This window comes from Crocodylus siamensis, chromosome 4, assembly GCF_052110815.1.
Source record: "Crocodylus siamensis isolate JL-2025a chromosome 4, ASM5211081v1, whole genome shotgun sequence".
Classification (NCBI taxonomy): domain Eukaryota; kingdom Metazoa; phylum Chordata; order Crocodylia; family Crocodylidae; genus Crocodylus; species Crocodylus siamensis.
The window spans coordinates 17,743,182-17,765,182 of NC_143398.1; the positions used below are offsets into that span (position 1 = coordinate 17,743,182).

Consider the following 22,001-nt stretch of genomic DNA (forward strand, 5'->3'; position numbering starts at 1 on the left):
ATAGGTGAGTGGCTCTTCTTCTTCTTAGAAACATCAGTGCTAGTCAGTTCTGGATTAGTTCTTTTCTTTTCTTTTTTTCTGCTTCTCTTTTGGCTTTGCTTTCTCCTTTTCTTCTTCCACCTTCTTTTTTTTTTTGTTTGTCAATGTAATTGATCCTAGAGACTATGATGAATGAAAATGTAAATACAAGAAAATAAATATTGCAACTTGAAAAACTATCCCCCACTGAAAAATCAGCCCCACACAACATGGTATTGTCTGCATTAATAAATGGCATGAGTTGATACTTTACAGTGGTTTGCAAGATTAAATAGAAATGTAAGATGATAACTATGATCATGTGAGACCCAATGTTTAGATCAACAAGCAACTAAAACTGCATCAAGCATTGTATAAGTCATGGTCAGTCACAAATTGTTCCCATCCCAATACCAGCTCACAAATCTTGATAAAGATGACTTGCTCACAGAAGAATTTTTCTTCCCTCCATCAAAGGCATGCTTGCCTGCTGACGGCAAATAAGTATTATTAAATGTTTGCTAATACTGTCCTTTGAACGTCATTGTCTAGACATAGACTGGTTATACAATTTTTCATTTTCTCTTTCATAACCCAGTTGAAATTAAAGTGAAAATAATTGAGGAAGAGATCAGTCTTTGAAATGAAACAGACGCTTTCAAGGATACGATGATTAATTTAAAATTACAGCAAATTCTAGTTCAACAGTGTCAGAAAAAATAAATTAAATGCTATGTATTTTGTAATTTAAGTTTGTGAAAGGGGATGAGGTAGAGATAATTTTAGTTGGAGGAGTATCATCCATTGTATAGGTGGAGGGTATGTAGAGTCACTTAGTTGGCAGATTCAGTTCTGAAATGTCCAACTTCTTTTCCTAGCTTTGCCATTGCAACTGTACTGATCTTAGGCAGTCTATTTTCCTTGTTGAGCTCAGTTTCCTGATCAGTATAAAAAAGTAGAGTATTATTTCCTTACCATACAGGTAAGAAGTTTAATTCATCCATGCCTGTAGGTTCAACTCCTACAATAGTAATTAACATCTAAGAGATTTATTTAAAAAGAATAACATTTTCACAGAGATTCATAGAAAATTAGAGTGGGGAGGGACCTCATGACATCATCTAATTCAACCTCCTGCTTAAAGCAGGACTACCTCTAATAGAACAACCTAGCCAAGGCTTTGTCCTGCCAGGGCTTAAAAACCTCCAAGAATAGAGATTCACAACCCTTCTGCGTAACCTGTTCCAGTGCTTTACTACCCTCCTCATGAGAAGGTTTTTTCCTAATATCTAACCTCAACTTCCCTTGCTGCAACTTAAGACCGCTGTTCCTTGTTCTGTCATCTGCCACCACTGAGACCAGTCCAACTCCAACCTCTTTCAAACACCACTTCAAGTAGTTGAAAGCTGATATTAAATCCCCTCTGTCTTCTCTTCTCCATACTAAATAAATGCAGTTCCTTCAGCCTCTCCTTATAAGTCAGGTGCCCCAGCCCCCTAACCATTTTTGTTTCCCTCCACTCGACTCTCTCCTACCTGTCCACATCATTTCTGTAGTGGGGGCCCCAAAACTTTACACAGGACTCCAGATGTGGCCTCACCAGTGCTGAATAGAATGGAAGAATCACTTCCCTTGATCCACTAGCAACACTCCTACTAGTAGAGCCTAGTATGCTGTTAGCCTTCTTTGCAACAAGAACATACTGTTGGCTTATACTGAGCTTATTGTCCACTGTAACCCCCAGGTCCTTTTCTGCAGAGCTGTTGATTAGCCAGTCAGTCCCCATCCTGTCCTGGTGCATGGGATTGTTCCACCCTAAGTGCAGGACTTTGTACTTGTCCTTATTGAACCTCATGAGATTTCTTTTGGTCCAATCCTCCAACTTGTCTAAGTCTCTTTGAGTACTAGCCTTACCTGCCAGTGCATCTACTACTCCCCTCAGCTTGGTGTCATCTGTAAACTTGCTGAGCGTGCACTCCATTTCATCTTACAGATTGTTGATGAATGTATTGCACAAAACCAGTCCCAGAACTGACCCCTGGGGCACTCTACTTGATACTGGCTGCCAACTAGAGATCAAGCCATTGACTGCTACCCTTTGAGCCCAATGATGCAAGCAGTTTTCTGTCCACCCTACAGTCCATTCATCCAACCCATATTTCCTTAGCTTGGTTGTAAGATTGTTGTGGGAGATTGTATCAAAAAAAGTCAAAGTCCACAGAAACAGTCATCTCATCATAAAAGGCAATCAAGTTGGTCAGACATGACTTGGTCTTGATGAATCCATGCTGACCGTTCCTAATCACCTTCTTCTCCTCCAAGTGCTTAGAAGTGGATTTCTTGAGGATCTGCTCCATGATTTTTCTGGAGACTATGGTGAGGCTCACCAGTCTGTAGTTCCCAGAAGCTCCTTCATCCCTTTCTTAAAGATGGGTACTATATTTGCCCTTTTCCAATCATCCAGGACCTCTCTCAAGCACCATCAGTTTTCAGAGATAATGGCTCTGCAATCACATTGGCCAACTTGCCCAGAACTCAGATGTATCACATCTGGCCCCGTGGACTTGTACATGTCCAGCTAAATAGTCCTTTACCCGTTCTTTTGCAAATGTTTGCAAGTGACTTAGAAACTTAAGTTCCAGTTTTAGAAGTCAAACTCATTGGGATTTTGGTGCCTTACTTCTGCTGAGGGTCTAAATTGAAGTACCTAAATGATTTTTGAGAATGGTATCTCAGACCCCTAAGTCACTTAAGTATCTTTGTAAATTTTAGCCAAAGTTTCTTCATCCTCCATGTACCAAAACCCATGGTAGCCATTCAAATGCATTTACAATTCTCATATAGTATTATAGAAAATAACAAGGTATTTTAAAAATGTTACTACTTAATAATTGCTGTGCACAAAGTATTTTATCAAAAACAAAACATCTGTGAAGTTATGTTACATAAAGTAGAGGAGACAGGAAATCTAGTAAAATGTTCTACTTGTTCCAGTCAGTAAGTCACGTTAACTTTTTCAGGGGAAAGTGTAAAAAAATATTTTAGGTAGCTTACTCATTAGTTATACAAACATCAGTATAACCAGCAATGCCATGTGAGTTATAATCTCAGGGCTTTCAGTTCCAGAAACAGATATCTGCCACGTGAGGTTTGAATAGGGAATTGTTGGTTGTGGCAGAGGCCTTACTAAATCTCTGTAATGTTAAGCATTGTTAAAGTTAGAATAAACTTAGCAGTTACACATTAAGAGTTAATATTATTTCTTACCTGCACAGCTCTGACTTGGCACTAGAGGGCTAGCAACCAGGGGCATGGCTAAGCACCGAGACACTTGGGCTGTATCCCTGCCCTGAGGGAACGAGCTGGGAGCAATGCAACCTAGGATGATGGAGAACTGCAAATCGCTTATTTTATCTCCATAGAGCAGATTGAAGTAACCCTAACATGAGCTAGGTAGCACACCCAGAGTGGCATAACTTTGAGACACTTAGAGGGTACTTAGCACAAGTTATCTGTCTTTAATGTGCAGATGTGCACATGTTTTAAGTGTCGTAGTATGGTCTAAGTGTAGTGTTTAACTGCACCCTCAGGAGTCATCTACTAGGATGATATTAATTATAAACAATACAATGATTCAAAATTATATGCGGAAATGACAGACATTAACCTTAGCCATCACTCTGCTCCCCAGTCTCGGTTAGATGGTGGTATGTAGAGTCTGAAGGTCATGTGGCATCATTTACATTTCTAAGTATCTAACATAGATACTTCCCATGGAAACTTACTTAAATCATTTAATTTGTGTTTTAAGCATTAAGGAACGCTGATTGCCTAACTGTCAGCAGGTACACTTTTCTGAACCTTCTGTACAAGTAACATATGTTCCAAATAGTTAAGCTTAAGCTAAAGCCAATATTTATTAGCTTATATATTATTATGGTGAATTCACTCCAGCCAATAAAAGGCTACACACATATACTCATTTGGGGAGATGAAACATTCCATTTGCTAATAGGTTATATATATGGAAGGAGAATCCAATATATTTTAGTTAATTCATGACACTACCACAAAGTCTTGCACATATCACTTGTATAAATGCCAGGAATGAGCAAACCTCATATGAATTTAAGAATTGCCAACTCGGTGTGCTGTGTCTGGAAGCTGTGGAATGCTCACCAAACTCCTTTTGCTATTGTGAAATTCCCCCCTCACCATAATTTAACTCCATATTTTTTTGAGAGTCAATGACAAATGTTGTATCTGGCTCAAAATAAGTTCGTCCTTTGCTAAACATCAGAAAGAATATATTCCCTGAAAGAAAAACTGGCAAGAAATGGTGACCTATATAAAGGACAGATCCTTTATGTATGTTTTATTATATTTTTTCTCTCCTTCTCCTTTGTTCCGTTCTTCTGCACATTCTGTTTAAAGATACAGTGCTGTATCCATAACGTAGCCACACAGTTGCATTTTATGTTAAAATGTAAAAACACATTTACTTTTTATGCTAAAAGTCAAATAAGTAAGGAAATGGAAACTGCAGTACAATGGATACTTAGCTAATATGAACTTCTGAAAGAATTGGTGATGATATAAATGCAACAAAAGTTTTCTCTGTATTTCCTCAGATTATTCCCTTATGCCCATGCCAGGCAACTTGCCTCAGTAGGCACTGATTGATATCATGGTGAGCTTATAGGATAGATGGACAAGTTGTATCTATTCTAGGAAGACTCTACTGGTGCCCCTCGTACTATTAGAATCCTAGAATACTACACCAGCTAAGTGCTTCTTATACTGGCACAGCTCCTTTGGAAAAGTTGGATTTTGTATCAATGTGATAAAAACACTCCCTCTCTACCACACAGAATGAAGCAAGTTATACTAGAAAGAATGCAAATGTACTGTACGTGCACTAAGATGCATTGCATAGTTTTGTCATCAAGGGTCTGCTTCTTGATATCCTGCCTATCCAGGTTATGCCGGAAGTCTTAATTGTCTGGCTACAGAAGTCTAGATTGTCTGGCTACACCTACAGACAGAAAAGGAGCTGTGCACTGGTTTCATAGAGAGACACTTGTTTGGGGTGACACCTTAGCCTTGCTGAAGTCAGTAGGAAAATGTTCTCTCAGCTGGGGAAAGATTTCATCTTAACAATTCAAATAATCCTGACCATGAAGGCAGCACCTATTAGTACATCAAACTTAAATATACCATCATCTCATCATGACTTGTGTCAAGCTAACATGCTTTCATGATTATACTGTGTGCATGTTCAGCTGAGCCAAACTGCTTCTCTTCTCCGAGGGGCATTTGCTCATTTATCCATGAATGAACTCCCCAGTTACACAAACATAGACAGCCAGACCCAGATTAAGAAAAATCATTTGAAATCACATTGCCAGTTTAACTCCCTGCTGGGCCTTGAATTACTGGCTTCAGGAGCTAAGATTAGATGTTCTAAAACAGCACCTTACTTGGCCAAGTTGTCGTCATACATAATGGTTAGTTTTAAAATTGCTAACCATCAAACACTCCTGGTTCCTTAATTGTGGTATGTATATACATCCTCAGACAAGCAATTTCCCTTGTACTTGAAACTCATCTCATACAGTGTGCCTCACAGAGTTCCTTTAATGGCTTTTCACTGTCATTGCATTTAATAAAAGCTTTATTAAACTAAGAGGCTTAACATAGATACTACAAAGAAATGTACAATTCAGTAAGTTTCCAACTCTCTTATTATCTCGCTAATACAAAAATGCTGTTCCAGCATAGGGTCAAATGCTTGAAATCCTAGTCAGTGAGATGAGAGATTTCAGGTTGATGGGGTCTGTGATGGCTCAAGTACAATTTATCGTGTAGATTAAGCATACTGTGAAACGGTTATATTATTTTCAGATTTCGGACTCTGTGAAATGAACTGGAAATACACTGTGTATTTCCAGCCTCACTCAGGAAAGCTATGTGAAACACTGCACTTCTACTTCCTTCCTGCTAACGTCTACCAAAAAGGCTATCAAATACTTGGTTTCTCCTGCCTGGTCATGGCATCCATCATTCCATTGTATAACTTGTAAAGAAGAAACACCATTTTATATATTCTCTTTCTTTGTACCCATGGATACTTTAAATGGTAAATAGTAAAGGGACCAGTCCAACATCAAGAAACTACAGATAGGATTGCCTAATAACTGCCCAGTCACTTTGCAGGTTATCTCTAACATCACAACTTTAAAGCGTTGGAGAATGGCAAAGGACAGGAAATTTTTATTCAGGCAAGGACATCAGCTTTATATCAGTTTTGTAAATGGCATTGAGAAGTGAAGCAGTAAGCTTTTTATGCTATCTTCTGTCTTTGTCCAGTTTCTTGTTCAACCTGCTGTTTAAGTTTTTGCAAAATAGTTCCCAAAAAAGGGTGGTGTACATGAATAGGTAGGAAAACGGGTGTTGCATGAATAGATAGGATTAGAAAGAAAGAGATTGAGGAATTGGTCTCAATTATCAAAACTCTTTTTTAAATCTCCACTTTCAAATGGTTGTTTTCTAGTTGCGCTATTAACACATGTAGTGTGAATACCAAAACGTCTTTAAAAACTCCTTTTGTATGGGGTTGGCAGGGTATACTTGATTATAATTTTCAAGGGAAATTCTTATACTTATTCTTGTCTCTGAGATTAATTGAGAGGATATGCTATTCCTAATAAATAATAATTTAAAATCACAGTCTTCTACGTGCTTAAAATATCTGTTTCCACTAAGCCAAGTAGCACTGAGGAATTATGGAGTGGTCAATGCTACTTGGTTTGGGCGAATACTATGTAGTATGTATCTTGTTGTAGTTTGGCTAATGTCACTGGCCTCGGTAATGCTCTTGCCCTTTTGGCCTGTGCAATAGGCAGATTCATTCAGGTAATGACCAACTTCGACAGCTTATGTCCATTAGGATCTGTAATTTATTGTGCGAGTCAGGCATTTCTTTGGTTCAGGCCCTAATATAGTGAAAGAATATACACAGAGTCCTGTTTCCCTGAACACAGCAGCAACAAATATAAAGAGCAGAAAAAGTTTTCTGGGTCAAAATCTCCAAACCTGCCTAAACAGCCAGTTTTGTCCATCAGGGAGCTCTTTCCCTCTTCCCAGGTTTCAGGAGATTGTTCTGGACAGTAGCTTCCTTGTCACCACCTCTTTCTGTCTCTCTGTCCATAAAGGGGCTTATTCACTCTAATTTTGTCATGAAAGAAGAATGGATAGCCTGTCTATCAACTTTAATGAAGTTGGGAGTAGTCTGTAGATCACATACTGATGACAGCCATTAACACCATCCATAGGTTTAGTAAATACAGTATTTGTACCCTTTTCTTCTGCCAGCAATAGTAAAGATTCCTGTAAGACTACAGTGTTTCAGGAACACTAAGGTGGGCTTCACCATTGGGTGAATCCCAGCTTCCATGTAGAGGCTTATGGACTGCTCTAGGGCTTTAGGGAATGAAATTGGTACGCAGAATTTGAAATCCACACTCAAACTGACCTCAGCCATAGGCAGGTCTCTGAGTCCCGTATATTTTAAGCACAATCAACTGAACTGCACCAAGGAACAGAAGTATAGTATACAGAAACATGGTCGCTGTCAACTTTTAAAAATCATAGTAAGGGCCTTGTGCTGGATGCACAGTCAGGCTGGCAAAAAACATCTCCTGAGAGTCCCAGTCATGCCAAGTACAAGCCCATCTGTCTTCCTATCAGATTCTAGCCAAAATGAATTTTCTGAGATTAAGGTTGATAGAAGGGTAAAATTGTCTGGCTGTCATATTGAAAAAGGGCCCAGGCCAGTGATAACAAATAGAATCTATTGTGTGGACGTGAGATGAAGTTTATGATGACAATTGGGGTTAATTATCTCTTGATTTAAATTGTAGCTGAAGAAGAAGACACTGGAAGTGACTGTCTGGGATTATGATAGATTTTCCTCCAATGACTTTCTTGGTGAAGTGAGTATCTAATTTCCTCTCTTAGCCTGGCTTGGGAGACAGCTGATTAAATGCATGTTGGTATTCAAAGCTTGTTTTGTTTTGCTGTTCGATGGGGAACTAGAGAAATCATCTCATCTTAAGTATCACCTCTGGGCCAGCTTCATAAAAAAACCTGAAAGATTTCCTTCATTCAGGCTCAAGGGACACCTGATTTTTTCAGGTCCTGATATATTGCAGCTAATTTTTTGGCTCTTAGCTTTAAGGCACTGTGATGAAAATTAATGAAGTTTTAGTTCATGAAACTAAGGTAGTTGTAGTCTCAACAATAGTTTTGTTAGGGGTTTCTTTTTTTCAACCAGTGAGATGATGGAAAGGAGTGTGGACCACAGTGTCAAAATACCACTTAAAATTGTTATTACCAGAGAGGATTACAGTTAAAAACAAAAACCTAGAAAAATCAATTACCAAAATTACTATTCATATGCAAATAATTGGACCACAATCTGCTTAACTTGCATTTTAGGGTTAGTTTACAGCAGGTACGCCAAGAAATTATTCATTTAATTTTTGGATTTGCTTTATTGTAAACATAGTCCTAGGCAATCTATGTCACTGCTTGCATAATTATTTAAACAAATATATGGATAAATATAGAAAGCAGCTATAGGATTACTTACAAGCTTACTTACTGCACCGTGTTGTTGCTGAGTTCAGCATATGTATCTTGCCCCAGAACACATGACTTGAGAAAATATTTAGAGAGTAATAATAATCCTTATTATTTATGGTTTTCAGATAAATTTGGTGCTCTGGCTGATGCTTCTCCAATATGATTAAAAGCTTTGACTTGAAATATGAGTATTTAATTTATTTATTTTTAATTCATTGACATGTAAATATGAAAGCAGTTCCTAGGATTGCCAGCATGCACATGCAGGTAAGTATATTTAAGGTGTAGCATTTAGCTTAAAGAAGGCCTACACTATCAGTCAATCTGTAATTTAGGTCATTTGTCATTGCCTGATATCTTTAAGGGCAAGTGAAGAAACTGCTCAAAGGACTTCAAAGAGACCAAGTCAAGGCATATGGAAACTAAAGGAAAGCATGTTTTTCTGTTCTGCAGGAGGGCATCTGACTGTAATCTAGAAACTAAGGTATTACCCTGGGAAGGGTTCAGATCCATGCTGCCTGGACTGTTTATGGATTTTATTATTAGGTAGTCATTGGGTTCAAAAAGCAAACACACAAAAAATAAGCATTGAAGCAAGGACTGGAACCTAAAGGTGATAACTAACCACTGGGCTACAGTTATGATGCCTTTGCTTGTTCTTCTTCTGACCCCGTGCAACTTTTGTTCTTTCCCAGAACATTGGCCCAGTTTCAGCAGGGAGGATGGAGGGTGCCATGAAGTCAGGTTCTGTCAGTCCCAAGTTAAGCCTTGATAGGCCAACATGGTGACCTTGATGTATAGCTCAGTGCTCTTTTTTTTCTCTGTGTGGGAACAGTTTTTCATGAATCTTTCTAGGAATAAGAGGCCTTCCTCCAAAAAAGGCCTTTGTAGACATCCGAGGCTTTTGCTCCTAGACTACATGGCCCAAACTTCTATCCTAACCACAGCCCCTTTTCTGTTCCCAAATAACTATGGCTTTTATCATTTGCATAATGCTCTACAGCTATGTTGTGCATCCAACCTAGGAAATCTGTAAGATGGGTATCTCTTGCTCATAAATGATTTGCAAGCTTATTACAATCTACTCTTTGCACCCCTGGCTCTCCCTTTTTAATGCCCTTTATGACCTCAGTGGATTCTAGGGATAGGAAAAGCATGGCAAACTGCCTATATTTCCTCTTCTCTACAAGAAGACATAGTAAGAATTTCTGTGTTGTGGGGTTCCCCTTCCTTGTTGCTGGCAGTGTTCCCTCAGGTCCCGTCAGATTTGGCATACTGAGAACTACCTGGCAGCTGAGGCCCATTGCTGTCCTGTTTTTGAATGCTGAAGTTACAGGCTGTCTGCCAAACTTTGTTACATCTGGGTTCTCTTTTGCTGCCTGGCTTCCACTCCCTTTCAGTGCCCTCGATTCCTTGCCACTGCAGGCCTCTGACTTTACTGCATCTCAGGTAAGTAGCAAAGGGCTTTACTTAGCCACAAGCTGATTCCTAAAAGGACTTTCCTTTCCTGCACTATTTTTTTCTAAAAGTTTCCTACATTTTTGCCACAAATGCAAGTGGGCCAGAGCAGAAGGCTGGGTAGTCAGAGGAACATGGCCACATCATTTCTCTGCCGAGAGCCCCTCTCACTGTTACTGTCCCTAGGAATCACTTTCCTCTCTCTGTTGGTTTTGAATTCTACAAGACAGAAGCAGTTCTGTTCCTAAGCAATGAAAAAGACGTGTTCTCTCACTTCTGTGAGATATCTTCAACTCCCTGTCTTCCATTTTTAACCAAGTTAAAATATTACATATGTAAATATTTGAAAATATTTATCAGGAACCTTTCAGATTCATTTTACATCAGACAGTGCTGTTTAACAACCAATATGCAGCCGTTTGCCATTGTACGTTTACTTGAAAGAAGGAATAAAATAACAGGAAAAAAATGGTGCCTGATTCTTGACTTATCCTTTCAAGTTTTAAATATGTGCAACTATTAATTTCAGTGGAGTTACTTCTGGTATACATTAGTGTTAGTGAATCAGATTGTCATCTTATATCACTGTATATTTTAAATCAGATATACCATATGTCATTGTGCAGGTATTGATTGAGCTATCCAGCACATCTCAGCTTGACAACACCCCCCGGTGGTACCTTCTGAAGGAACAGACCGAAAGCATCGATCATGGGAAATCCCATTCTGGACAGAGTAGCCAGCAATCACCAAAGCCATCGGTCATCAAAAGTAGAAGCCATGGAATCTTCCCAGATCCATCCAAGGGTAGGAATGATTTTACATAAGAGAGATGGAAAATATTCTGGGAAGGCAACAGAAAGTGTCAACAGAGGAGAATATTTTTGTGATTTTCAAGTTTCTGTGAAAAACAGTGACTGACATACACTTTCTATATACATTTCTTAAAAGTGAAGTTCAGTAGCGCTACTTAGTGATTTCATCTGTTTATGCCTAAACTGGTTTCATGCAGTTTACTGAGTGTTGTGTCATCCAGATGAGATCTTAAAAATGACATCCCACATGTTTTGCATAGCTGTTAATAATTCCATAGCACTTTTCGTTTGCCTAATATGCTCGAATAAATGTCAATACGGACGTTTCAGATTTTTATCTTCATTTCATACTTGATGATGTGCTGTCTTTGAGCTTTTATGCTAATCTTTAACCATTTGTCCTCTGATAGGGTCAGAATAACCTTTTGAATTTATAAGCGTAGCAGGCTTGAGTTTATCCCACTTACACTATCAGTCAGAGGAAGCCCCACCAAAACTAGGGGAGCTGGTGAAGTTTAATAGAATTACACTTGTGCAAATGAGAGGACACTCAAGTTCAGCATTTCCTAAGTTGCCCGACAACTTAACTGGCAAACATAGGCAGTGCACAAACATGTATTTGTAGTGGAGGAAAATCTGGGAAAGGCAGCAGTACTACTGATGTTTCGTCTACAGTCATCCCTTCGCCCCTGCTCCTGGTGCCTTGCTGAACCTGGGAGGATCCCAGTTTAGGGAAAATGTACACTGGTCCAGTCTCCACGTTTCAGCCTCTGGCTTTTTAATTGCTGCCCCAGTGCCCAGTGGGGCAGCAGGGAGGCAATGGGAACCAGCGAGAAGCAGCAAGGTCTCCTGCCTCTTCCTGAAACCAGGGACCACCCCGTTTGGGGAAGAGGCAGGCCCCCTGCCTGCTTTTTACACCAGAGATCCTGGAGACAGGAAAGCCCCTCTTCTCTTCTCTTCTCTTCTCTTCTCTTCTCTTCTCACACTGATAATCCCAGTGTGTGAGGAGCCAAAAGGGAAGAACTAGTGGCTGCTCCTTCCCTCCCTTCCTGGTCTATTGGAGAAGCTGCAGCAACTGCTGCCAATGCTTTTTGCAGACTTCAGGGTCTCAGGAAGGCACTGAAGCCTTTCTCCCCAGGTCCACTTTTCCTGGTCTCTAGGAGGTGTTATGATGGAGAAAATTGGCAGATATTCATTCTCCTAAGAGGAACACTCCTGAAAGGGACTTCTAACTGGCTGGAGTCAAGTTATTTTTCTCAAAATGGCCATTTTTGATCCAGGAGAATGTACATCTGTAGTTTCTACCTTGTAGAAACTGAATGTCTGAACACATGTGCATGTACAGCATATTCAGTGCACGAAATGACCATGGGAAGAAGCAGTACCGATAGAAACCAGATGACAATAGCAAATGACAGGACGGTCTTCTGGTGATAAAAGCCTTCAGTGCACTGCTTAATTACAAGGCTGGTAATGTCTTCTGACTAAATCAGAGGAAGTTAGGGATCTAACTTAAAGTGGCTTGGTGTCACTTTGTGGCTTGGAGTACAGTGGGGTCAGCAGAACTGGATACCTTCCTTCCCTCCAAATCTGCTTGACATAGGTGTGGCACAAGTGAATGGGAAAGGAGTGGCAGAGCAAGCTCGGGAACGTGTCTGTTGGGGCAAATAACCAAACATAAGTATACCAAGAATGTCCTCTTATGGGGTAAGGTGGTAGAAGGGCAGGAAGTGGGATAGCCCTTGATTTTGCCCATTAGTTAACAACTGAGCAACGTTGGACCAGCATGAAATATGTCCTATTAATTACTAGAGAGCAGTGCTTACCTGTTCTAAACTAAAGTTAAGCAAAAAGTAGAGCAGGGTAGCTCCTTCGAGACAAACTGGTTCAGTGAGACATAACCTTTTGTAGGCAACAGCCTACTTTATCAGATATGATTATGCCTCTCTGAGCCAGTTAGTCTTAAAGATGCCAGCTCACTCTGCCTTCTGCCTGACTTCAGACTAACATGACTAACTACCTCTACTCATGGATGGCACCCCACTCAGCTGAATGAAATGGATTTAAATTAACTAGTCATATAGAATCATACAGCCACAGGAAAGAGGGAGGGAACCATGTATCAGAAAGGAGTATCTCAGATACAGAGACTTAGGACTGGGACTACACATCATGCATTGTTTAGGACTTCGCCTACAGATACTATATATCTTCAAGAGAGTTTTTTAATAATCATAATGCTTATACTTATCCTTTTTCTTCCAGACATGCAGGTGCCCACCATTGAAAAATCCCACAGTAGTCCAGGGAGCTCCAAATCTTCCTCTGAAGGACATCTACGCTCTCATGGACCATCCCGCAGCCAAAGCAAAACCAGCGTCACTCAAACTCACCTTGAAGACGCTGGGGCAGCAATCGCCGCTGCTGAAGCAGCTGTGCAACAGCTTCGCCTCCAACCAAGTAAAAGACGCAAATAAATTCCTCAGCATGGCAGCTTAATGTTCATCTGTTGCCTTTTCCCCTGCTGTCCTTCCCCTTTTTGCTATTTCTTTTTTTTCATTTGTGGCACACTGTGCTCACTCTAGTCAAAGTATTTCTTTGTGTGTTTATGTGTGTGTGTACATGTCTTTAAATACATATAAGTACAATAGTATCCTATTTCAAAGTCTTTTTTTTAATATATAAATATAAACTTCAGTGGAACTGGCTGTTTCTTGATCACTTTGTCCATCCCTGGTCCATGATATTCCATAGCTGTGTATGACTCATGGAAACTTCATTCATGTGTTTGGTGTTGTTTTGGTGTTGCTAAATAACTCAACCACTGAAAATAATTAAAATGGTGAGATAGGTGGCTGTCAACTTTCCAAGATTCATGCACACTATTCATTGAGAGAACAAGAACAGGAAGATACTAATTTGAGAAAACAATCAGGAGAGCTACATGGGAGGAAAGGTTGATCCAAAGCAACATCCTCATATAACATCTCAGGTAAATAAGTGCTGCTGAGAGGCAGGCTGACAGTAAATACATAAGACTTTTAACAAGGAGATTGTGGGAAAACTTATTATTCAACTCTCTTTGGACTATACTAACTTAGTTGCTATAGTTGATTCAATTTTCATAATTACTTTATGCCACAGATTGATTTAGGGTCAAGATAGTATTTGTCTGGCAGCTTCAAAACAATTAACAGATTACAACATGTTCATCCAAAATGTCAGGGCTTCAAAACAAAATTGAGAGCTGCACCTTATAACTGGTTGAGGATTTAGTTGCTGACCAATTAAAACCTTCCAACCATGGACTCATTATGTTCGTATTCAGGGTTTGTTGGTGTGCCATAAATTCATTGTTGTATAAAGCAAAAAATGGGGAAAAAATATTTCCCTTGTCTTTACCATCATTAATAAAGAAACAGCCAGTTTTAATTCCCCTTTAATGCTGTGCATGTGATGTCTCTGGTGTTTGAAAACACTACTTATTTAAATACAGAAAAGAACACTTCTGTTTGCATGAATAACATTTAAGCTGGTTCCATCTGAGGATACATACTCTGGGTTTCCATTTCACCCACACTGCCACAGCAGCACATAAAAGCGGTCAGTCTAATCATGCCAGGAAGCAGCACAGACACAGCATAGCAGGAGTCCTCCCAATTCAAAGAACTCAGTCTGACAATCTGCCTCCACCAGCCAATGACAACAAAGACCAAAGCCAACTAGCCCTCAGGAAAGTGATGTCAGATGGACCAGTCAAGCCCGAAGGAGGTGAGCAGAAAGACATGGCCAAGAAACCAACCAAATCTCAAACCCTTCTTGCCATGTCTCGTAATTTATTGCAACATTTACTCATTTATTTACCCCTATATGAAGTGCTGTAAATGTTAACACAACTCAGGACCTTTACTTGACCTTACAAGAGTCATGTAAGACTGTAGCGAAAGAACGTGCTAAGCAAATTGTGGAAGAACAATTTCTGCTTTTCCAGTCCACTGAGGGGACCTGGACTTCTGTTGAAACATGGATCAACTGTTTTCACATCATCTAATAAAAGTTATACATCTAACCTGGTTTGCTTAAGCATGATTAAGCGTGTCTTCTCTGATGATAAAAACCTAACTGCACTTTCCTGTTGTTAAAATTTAACAGGGACAATGCACCATTCTGAATCTCTCTTTCCCTTCCCCCCCAAACATGCACCCACACTTTGGTGTTATTTCAGATGCAGAGCTCTCAATGCAGAGTTTTGCAAACTACCAGTGGAAAGAAAAGGAATAAAGGTCAATATCCATGTCAATACCCATGCTGAAAATACTGTCATTTAACACATAAAGTGGAAATATTTTCCTCTCTGTGTATGCCATCATCCAGCTATCTATCATGATATCAGATAAAGGACCAATTCTTATTTGGTGCACATTGTTGGAATTCCATGGACTTTTGGAGCACTCCCATGACCTACATCTGTTGGGGAACCAGCTGTGTCTACTTGATGCTTAAGCTATTTGGCTATTGGACTTTAGGCTCCCCATCTGTCTTCTGCACTTTACCCCCTGGCTAAACTGTATCTCCCAGGATGCAGCTCAGACTCCGTTCTGAGCAGAAAGGTGCATTATGGGAGTCATTTGGCTGCAGAAATATGCTAGGAAATATAGTTTTGCTAGGGAGCTGCATATAGAAATGGGGACATCAGGTCCAAACTACATCATCTATGAAACAATGTGCCATCGTAGAGAAATTTGTTTCAGAGGTTGAAAGGTTTTGTGCCACTTGGACAAACTTAAATGAACTCTTTCAGCTTAAGTGTATAAAGTCATTTAGTTTGGATTAAAAACACCATCAGGAAACTTTTCATTATTTTCTAGTGAGATCTTTTCAAAATGTTCATTCCACAAATAAATTGGTATTTTCATATTTTCTATCCCAACCCAATCCAAAACATTAGATGTTTCTGCAGGATGGACATTCCATTTTCCCCATAATTTTATTTTAAAGCCAGAGTCTCTCCCACACTAGGTTACTTGTCGATTCAGGAAAGGAGACTGGAGATGTCATAAAACCAGTTCAGGATCCATTATTTAGTAACTCTAAATTACTCCACTGTGTCCTTCCTGAGCAGGGTGGGCCACATGCTAATCCATCTAGTGGGCGTCAGACCCCCAAGGGTATCACCAAACTACTGGCTACTTGCCAGCACCAGCTTATTCTGTACCCTCAGATGAGGTCATCATGGGAGAACCAGGTGACCTGAGTGGACAAATGAGAGCCCCTGATTAGAGGGCTATAAACATTCCCACATTTAGCAAGACCTTATCTTTGTCCTTTTTAATCTTGTTCCTATCTTTGACCCCACCAAACCTTAATCAGCCGCTTCACTCTGACCTTCATTCTTCCCTGTCTTAAGCCTCAGCTCATTATCCTTGAACATTAGTATGTACCTGCCTACCCACCTCACAGCCATGTTGGTAGAGTGTCTCTGTACAGCCTTGGCAATAAAGAGTCCTATATATGAATTATTGCTTTTCCCAGTGAGGTTGAAACCAGTGGGAGAATGCCTTGAACTGTTTCTTTTCATTTCGGAGCTGAAACAGGAATTGTAACTCTACACACACACGTGCAAAGCTCATAGATTTAGCATCAGATTAGGGAGAAAGGTCTGGACTGTTCTTGTTTTATTAAATTAGTTATCCTAATTATCATTCAGCAAATACCCAGAGACTCTAGTCTTTTGACTGAGGTTGTTTCTCCTTTTCATCCATTCTACATCTAACAGAAAAAGAGGCTTAGAAAATGGCTGCTTTTTTAACAATATTCATTCTTGGCAGCAAATGACCTTTCTGTATATTTGCAGTAATTTTATTTTTTTAAAACTCATCCCAATTCACATGCCTCTTTTATGTGAGACTAGCCCAGAAAAATCATACTCTTCTTCTCGGAGTCAATTTTCTAAATATTAACAAATTGCCAGTGAGCTTATTTTGTGTGTGGATACACAGTACTGTATGTTTTCAAAGTGAAACGGAAAGCCACACACTATGCATGACAAAGTCTGCCAGTGCAAGAAACAGATCATTCCCCAATTGTAATATTAAACCATTTAGCTATGAACTAAAGGTAACCTAAATGTTTTAAAAATAAAATTATTATTAGAAAGTTTAAATGTTTTAATTTGTATTAAAACTACAGCTCAACTATGATATTAATTCATTATCACTGTAACCCCTGATAGCTAATTACTTCATTTAATGAGAAATAAACCCTGGGGTAAAATTTGGTTTGTTGCTTCAAAAAATTAAGAGAATTTTGCAAAGAAACTGCCTATATTATGCATTGTCTCCTAACTTGGAGAGAATCCATAAGACTTTAAAGTTCATGAATATGCCCTAGTTACTGCACATTATGTTTAGTACTTGGATAACCAAGTACTAAATCACTGTGCAGTAACTTGTGCTACTGCACAGTAGCATAGGCGCACAGGTTTTTTCGGACATTAACTGCACAGTAGTGTATTAGCATGGTTTCTGCTTGGCATGCTAATGTGCAGTTAGCATCTCGTCTGGATACACCCACTGTATACATTTTTCCTATGCATTTTATACATTATAAATATAATTGATGGCTTTAGGATTCTTCAGGCATCAAAGAATGCCCTGGTCTTTCACCCGTGCTTTATAACACCAGTGAGTTATGTAGCAAAGAATGTGCAAAGCATAGGCATATACACAACATTTGCTGACCTGATGTAGATAGCCTGCTAAAAGAACAAGCCATGTACTTTCAGGGCCTTGTTACATGTTACACTGAGCCACACAAATATTGGTCAGTGTTAGCAATAGCTTGAGTTTGGAGCAGTCACACTTCAGGCCAACAGGGGCCTAGGGGCCTGAAAAGTAAGAATATCCCCTCCCCCCCCCCATTTCGGGCTTCCCCCTACCCCTACGACTCCCGCTTGTCCCCATTTCTTCCCATATACATTTGGATTGCCCATGCTGTCTGTCCCAAAGGAGCAGACAGAGAAGGATTAACCTGCCTGACTGGCTACTACCACCACTGTTGCTGGGCTACTGCTCTTCTCCAAGCAGAGCCCACCCAGACAGCAGCAGCAGTACCTGGCCATACAAGTTAACCCTTCCTTGCCTGCTTCCTGGGACAGACAGCATGGACAGCCACAAATAAATGGGCTTGGGGAGTGAGGGGACAGTAGATCTCAGGCTTCCAGGAGGGGGAGCTGAAGGCTTTCTCCCACCAGTGATTTTAAACCCTGTGTTCATGGTTGAAAGTCCCTGGCATGGAAAACCAAGAATCTGACACTTCCAGGAGTATCTGATTCCCCATTCCCAGAAGCCCTACTGGTGCTGCTAGGAGCAGGGTTTAAACTCCCTGGAGGAAGCCCACAAATGGCTGCAGCTCTGAGACATCCCTAGGCCATACCAGGGTCCGAGCACCCGGCTTTCAACTTGCCAGTGATCTTTCAAATAGAAAGGGCATGACTGGGATCTGATTCCCTGATCCCAGAACCATACCTTCTCCCATTGCACCTTTAAATGAATGTGCGCCAGGGCCCACATTTGCCACAGGGAGAGTAGCATTTGTGCATTAAGACTGCATGGAATTAATAGAGGGATCCGTTTTCAGGATAGTGATGAGAAGATCCTGCTTGGCTCAGAAAGACTTGTTTATCTGTTCCTAATGCCTTTGCATTTCAGTGTATAAAAGTAAAGTTTAGAAACTGAGTAGTTTATTTAAACCACAATGTGGGTTGTCTTCTGTGCTTGCAAGTACACCCCTGTTGCAGACAGGTCTGGTAGTGTACTGCTTCTTATGAGTTCATGGTGCACCAATGACATTTATCCAGGCAAAATGTCAGTATAGACATCAAAGGACATAAGACTTTTAGTTGAAATTGTCATCTTCCTCATGCATGGGGTCTTTTTATCTAGAACAAATAAAGATACATCCAGAAAAAATAGAGGTAGTGTTAAACTTTTGCTGTGAAGAGTTGGCCAACGTCATTCAGGGTCTGCCAATAAATGTTAATTGCCAGCCTGTGTTTCATGTAAAGGCCCATGTGCATCCACAGCAGCATGTTGCACTCAGCATTCCTGTATTCTAGGTAATGCTGCATAGAGGGATCCTTCTTATCATAAGGGGTCCATTTATTTTTGCAATGCAAGCATCACATTTTCTATTTCAATTCTTCACATCCCATTTGTATTTTACCCAAAATAAATTCTCTCTTAAGCTTAGCTAAGGTTTTTGCACCCCCACCCAAACTGTCAAACAGTTGAAAAATGATGACAGCTTGAGAACTTCCCTTTTCAATGCACCTGATACACTGACTGATATCTGTGGCCATTAACCACTTGTTTCTCCCAGGTCTTTCATCTTTAAATTCTAAGCTTTCTCTTCGTAACCAGAACATGTTTACTGCACATTTAAAATGGCAACATTTGTGCAATGATTTCCCAGTTATACAGCATTCTGAAATCTGGATCATCTCCTTGAGACAGTTTTAGTTGCTCCATTCCCTACCTGCAACTGTATATTCACTGTTCCAGTGGAATAATCAAGAACATTTGCACATGTGACAAATATGGTAAGCTAAGCATAGGGTTGTCACAATCATTGTGGGCAATAAATTATATGAGAATGGAAGGGTTACTCCATACTTTTAAAGCCCTCTTCCACTAGTAGAAGTTACTGTTTTCTTTTATATAAGATGTTAATAGTCATTCATCTGATTTTAATCTGGTATTTAGCTTAGGCGGTTTCCACTTCTTTCCTAGATCTCAGGAAGGGCACTTTCTGACTGAAAGCTTATCTAACACTCACCAGTTATTCAACTGGTACAATAAAAATATTACCCAAAATAACCTTTGCTTCTTAATAAGCTGAAACGCATCCATTTCATTATGAGCACACTCATTACCTTGAGCAACCAACTAGTTATCCTGCTTAGGGTAGCATTAGTGATTAGCCTCCTAACAAGACTGATAAGATGTCTACATCATTGCATTTTTACTCAGTCTTGTGTTTGACTCAAAGTCAAAGCTCTGTCTAAAATCCTGGCCCTCAGGATTCCTGAATCTAAAGTGCCATTACAGACATGCATGGTTTGCACCACAACTTATTCCCTCTTAAATAATGGTGTAATATGAAAATGATTTAGTTGATGCCTGGGGTGCCTTTTGCGTAGTACAGTAATTTCTCTTCAGAGAACACAAACTTGTGCCACAACAGGCCACCAAAATTGCAAGTACAGCAAACAGATTATAAGTATAAAATCCTTGTCTAATATGAAAAGGCTTTTGAAACATAGTAGGCTAAGTCAGGGGTAGTCACAAGGGCCTTTTTCCATGCAGAAAATGCTAAATTACACTATCCTCTATGCTCTCTCTCTTGTTTTGGCCCCAGTTCTATTCAATTATAGGGCTGGCCATCCTTCTCTATTTGTTCTAATCAGTGACATTTTCTGTTCCTAGCTCCAGTTCTTTTATGCCTTTCCTGACTCTATCGAATCATCTCAGCCTTGACCTTCCTCTTTTCCTCTTCCCTTCAGTTTTCATTTCTGTTACTTTTCTGGCCATATTTTCCTCGTGATTACATAGGAGAGCAGATAGACACCTGGCTGGGGTGGTTTAGTCAGGAATGATCTTACCTTGAGGAGGACGCTAGAGTAGGTGATCCCACAAGATCCTTCCAGCCCTACTTTCCTATGAACCTAAGTGCATGGCACTGCAACAGAATGAGCAATCTTATATGCTCAGTGCTCAAATATACCCTTTCTCCTTGTAGTTTTCTTCTCCACCATCTTTTATCTAAATTGATGGTACACATTTTGCTCTTACAGTTCCCTTGTTAGTATTTGCTCCTTGTCACAGATATTCAACATGCAAACAGGAATCCATTCCTACTTCAGATCGATAAGCAACAAAGACTTTACTGAGCTTTTGGATTTCATTGCATGTTTCAGCTATTCCCACATCTCCATTTTGCTGTAAAGTTACCACAGAACGTAATTGTTATATCCTGAAGGCAGGAAAACTTGTTCTCTGCAAATCAATTACCTACAAACCAGTTTTTTCACCTGAGCCCTAGCTTTAAAGAGAATTTCCACAAACAGAATCTGTAGGACACTTTTCCTGGCTTTTAGTTCACAGTCATTAGTCCAAGTTCAATCCACAGTAATTATTAGCTCATCCACTTGTGATGGCCACCCAAGCTTCTTGCCTGAGTTCCCAGGTTCCAATTTATAAACTCCAATGTTGCTGTCTTAAGGACTGGTGCATGTTGTTTCCACCTGAAACCAATTAGATGGCTTTGTATTGCGCTCCCATCTTTCCTAGTCTTTTTAGCATATCTGGTCTAATAACTACATGAGTTAGTGCCCACTAAGCATATACATGTCATCTACATTACATATTCAGTAGTCTACATCTCATCTATGGGGTTGTTTTATGGACCTTCAATCACTGTGCCTTCAGGTTGACATTTCTAATCTTCCTTCCTGAAGGGGGTAAGGGCCGTTCATTAGACAATTATGTCTCTCCCTGTCCTGACCATTTTCCTATTGATAACAATATTTTAGTTGTTAATTTTCTCTTTTTACAAATATTTAACTGATCTGCTTATCTTTATATTTTCATTATTGCTAAGTACCCTTGTTTTATAAACTCAATTTAATACTTTCCCCAATCATTCAAAAATGTCACTAATTAGATTAGATTCCCATTTTCCTTCATGCACTTGTGCATATTAGACACAGAGCTGTATTTTCAAAGCTCATGGTGATCATCTTTCAGTTTCTTTATTAGCTACTATTTCTCTCTGCTGCAATGGAAAAATAAAGTTCCATAGTAAATTTCACAGTATTTTTCCTCCTTTTCCTGACCTGCAAATCCAAGTCTACTTTCACAGATTCATAGATGCTAGGGTCAGAAGGGACCTCAAAAGATCATTGAGTCTGACCCCCTGCCTAGGCAGGAAAGAGTGCTGGGGTCAGATGAGCCTTCCAGCCTTCTCTTAAAGACCCCCAAGGTAGAGGGGAGCACCACCTCCCTT

At 39.9% G+C, this 22,001-nt stretch overlaps 1 protein-coding gene across 1 annotated transcript in view; it reads left to right on the top strand.

The window, feature by feature from the left end:
- PCLO (piccolo presynaptic cytomatrix protein) overlaps positions 1–22,001 on the top strand; it is a 549,762-nt gene that overhangs the window by 440,926 nt on the left and 86,835 nt on the right. Inside the window, exons 18-21 of the mRNA XM_090041018.1 lie at positions 7,941–8,012; positions 10,749–10,929; positions 13,203–13,397; positions 14,526–14,708. Coding sequence (XP_089897144.1) covers positions 7,941–8,012; positions 10,749–10,929; positions 13,203–13,397; positions 14,526–14,708 — 631 coding nt within the window. The remainder of the gene's footprint in view (positions 1–7,940; positions 8,013–10,748; positions 10,930–13,202; positions 13,398–14,525; positions 14,709–22,001) is intronic.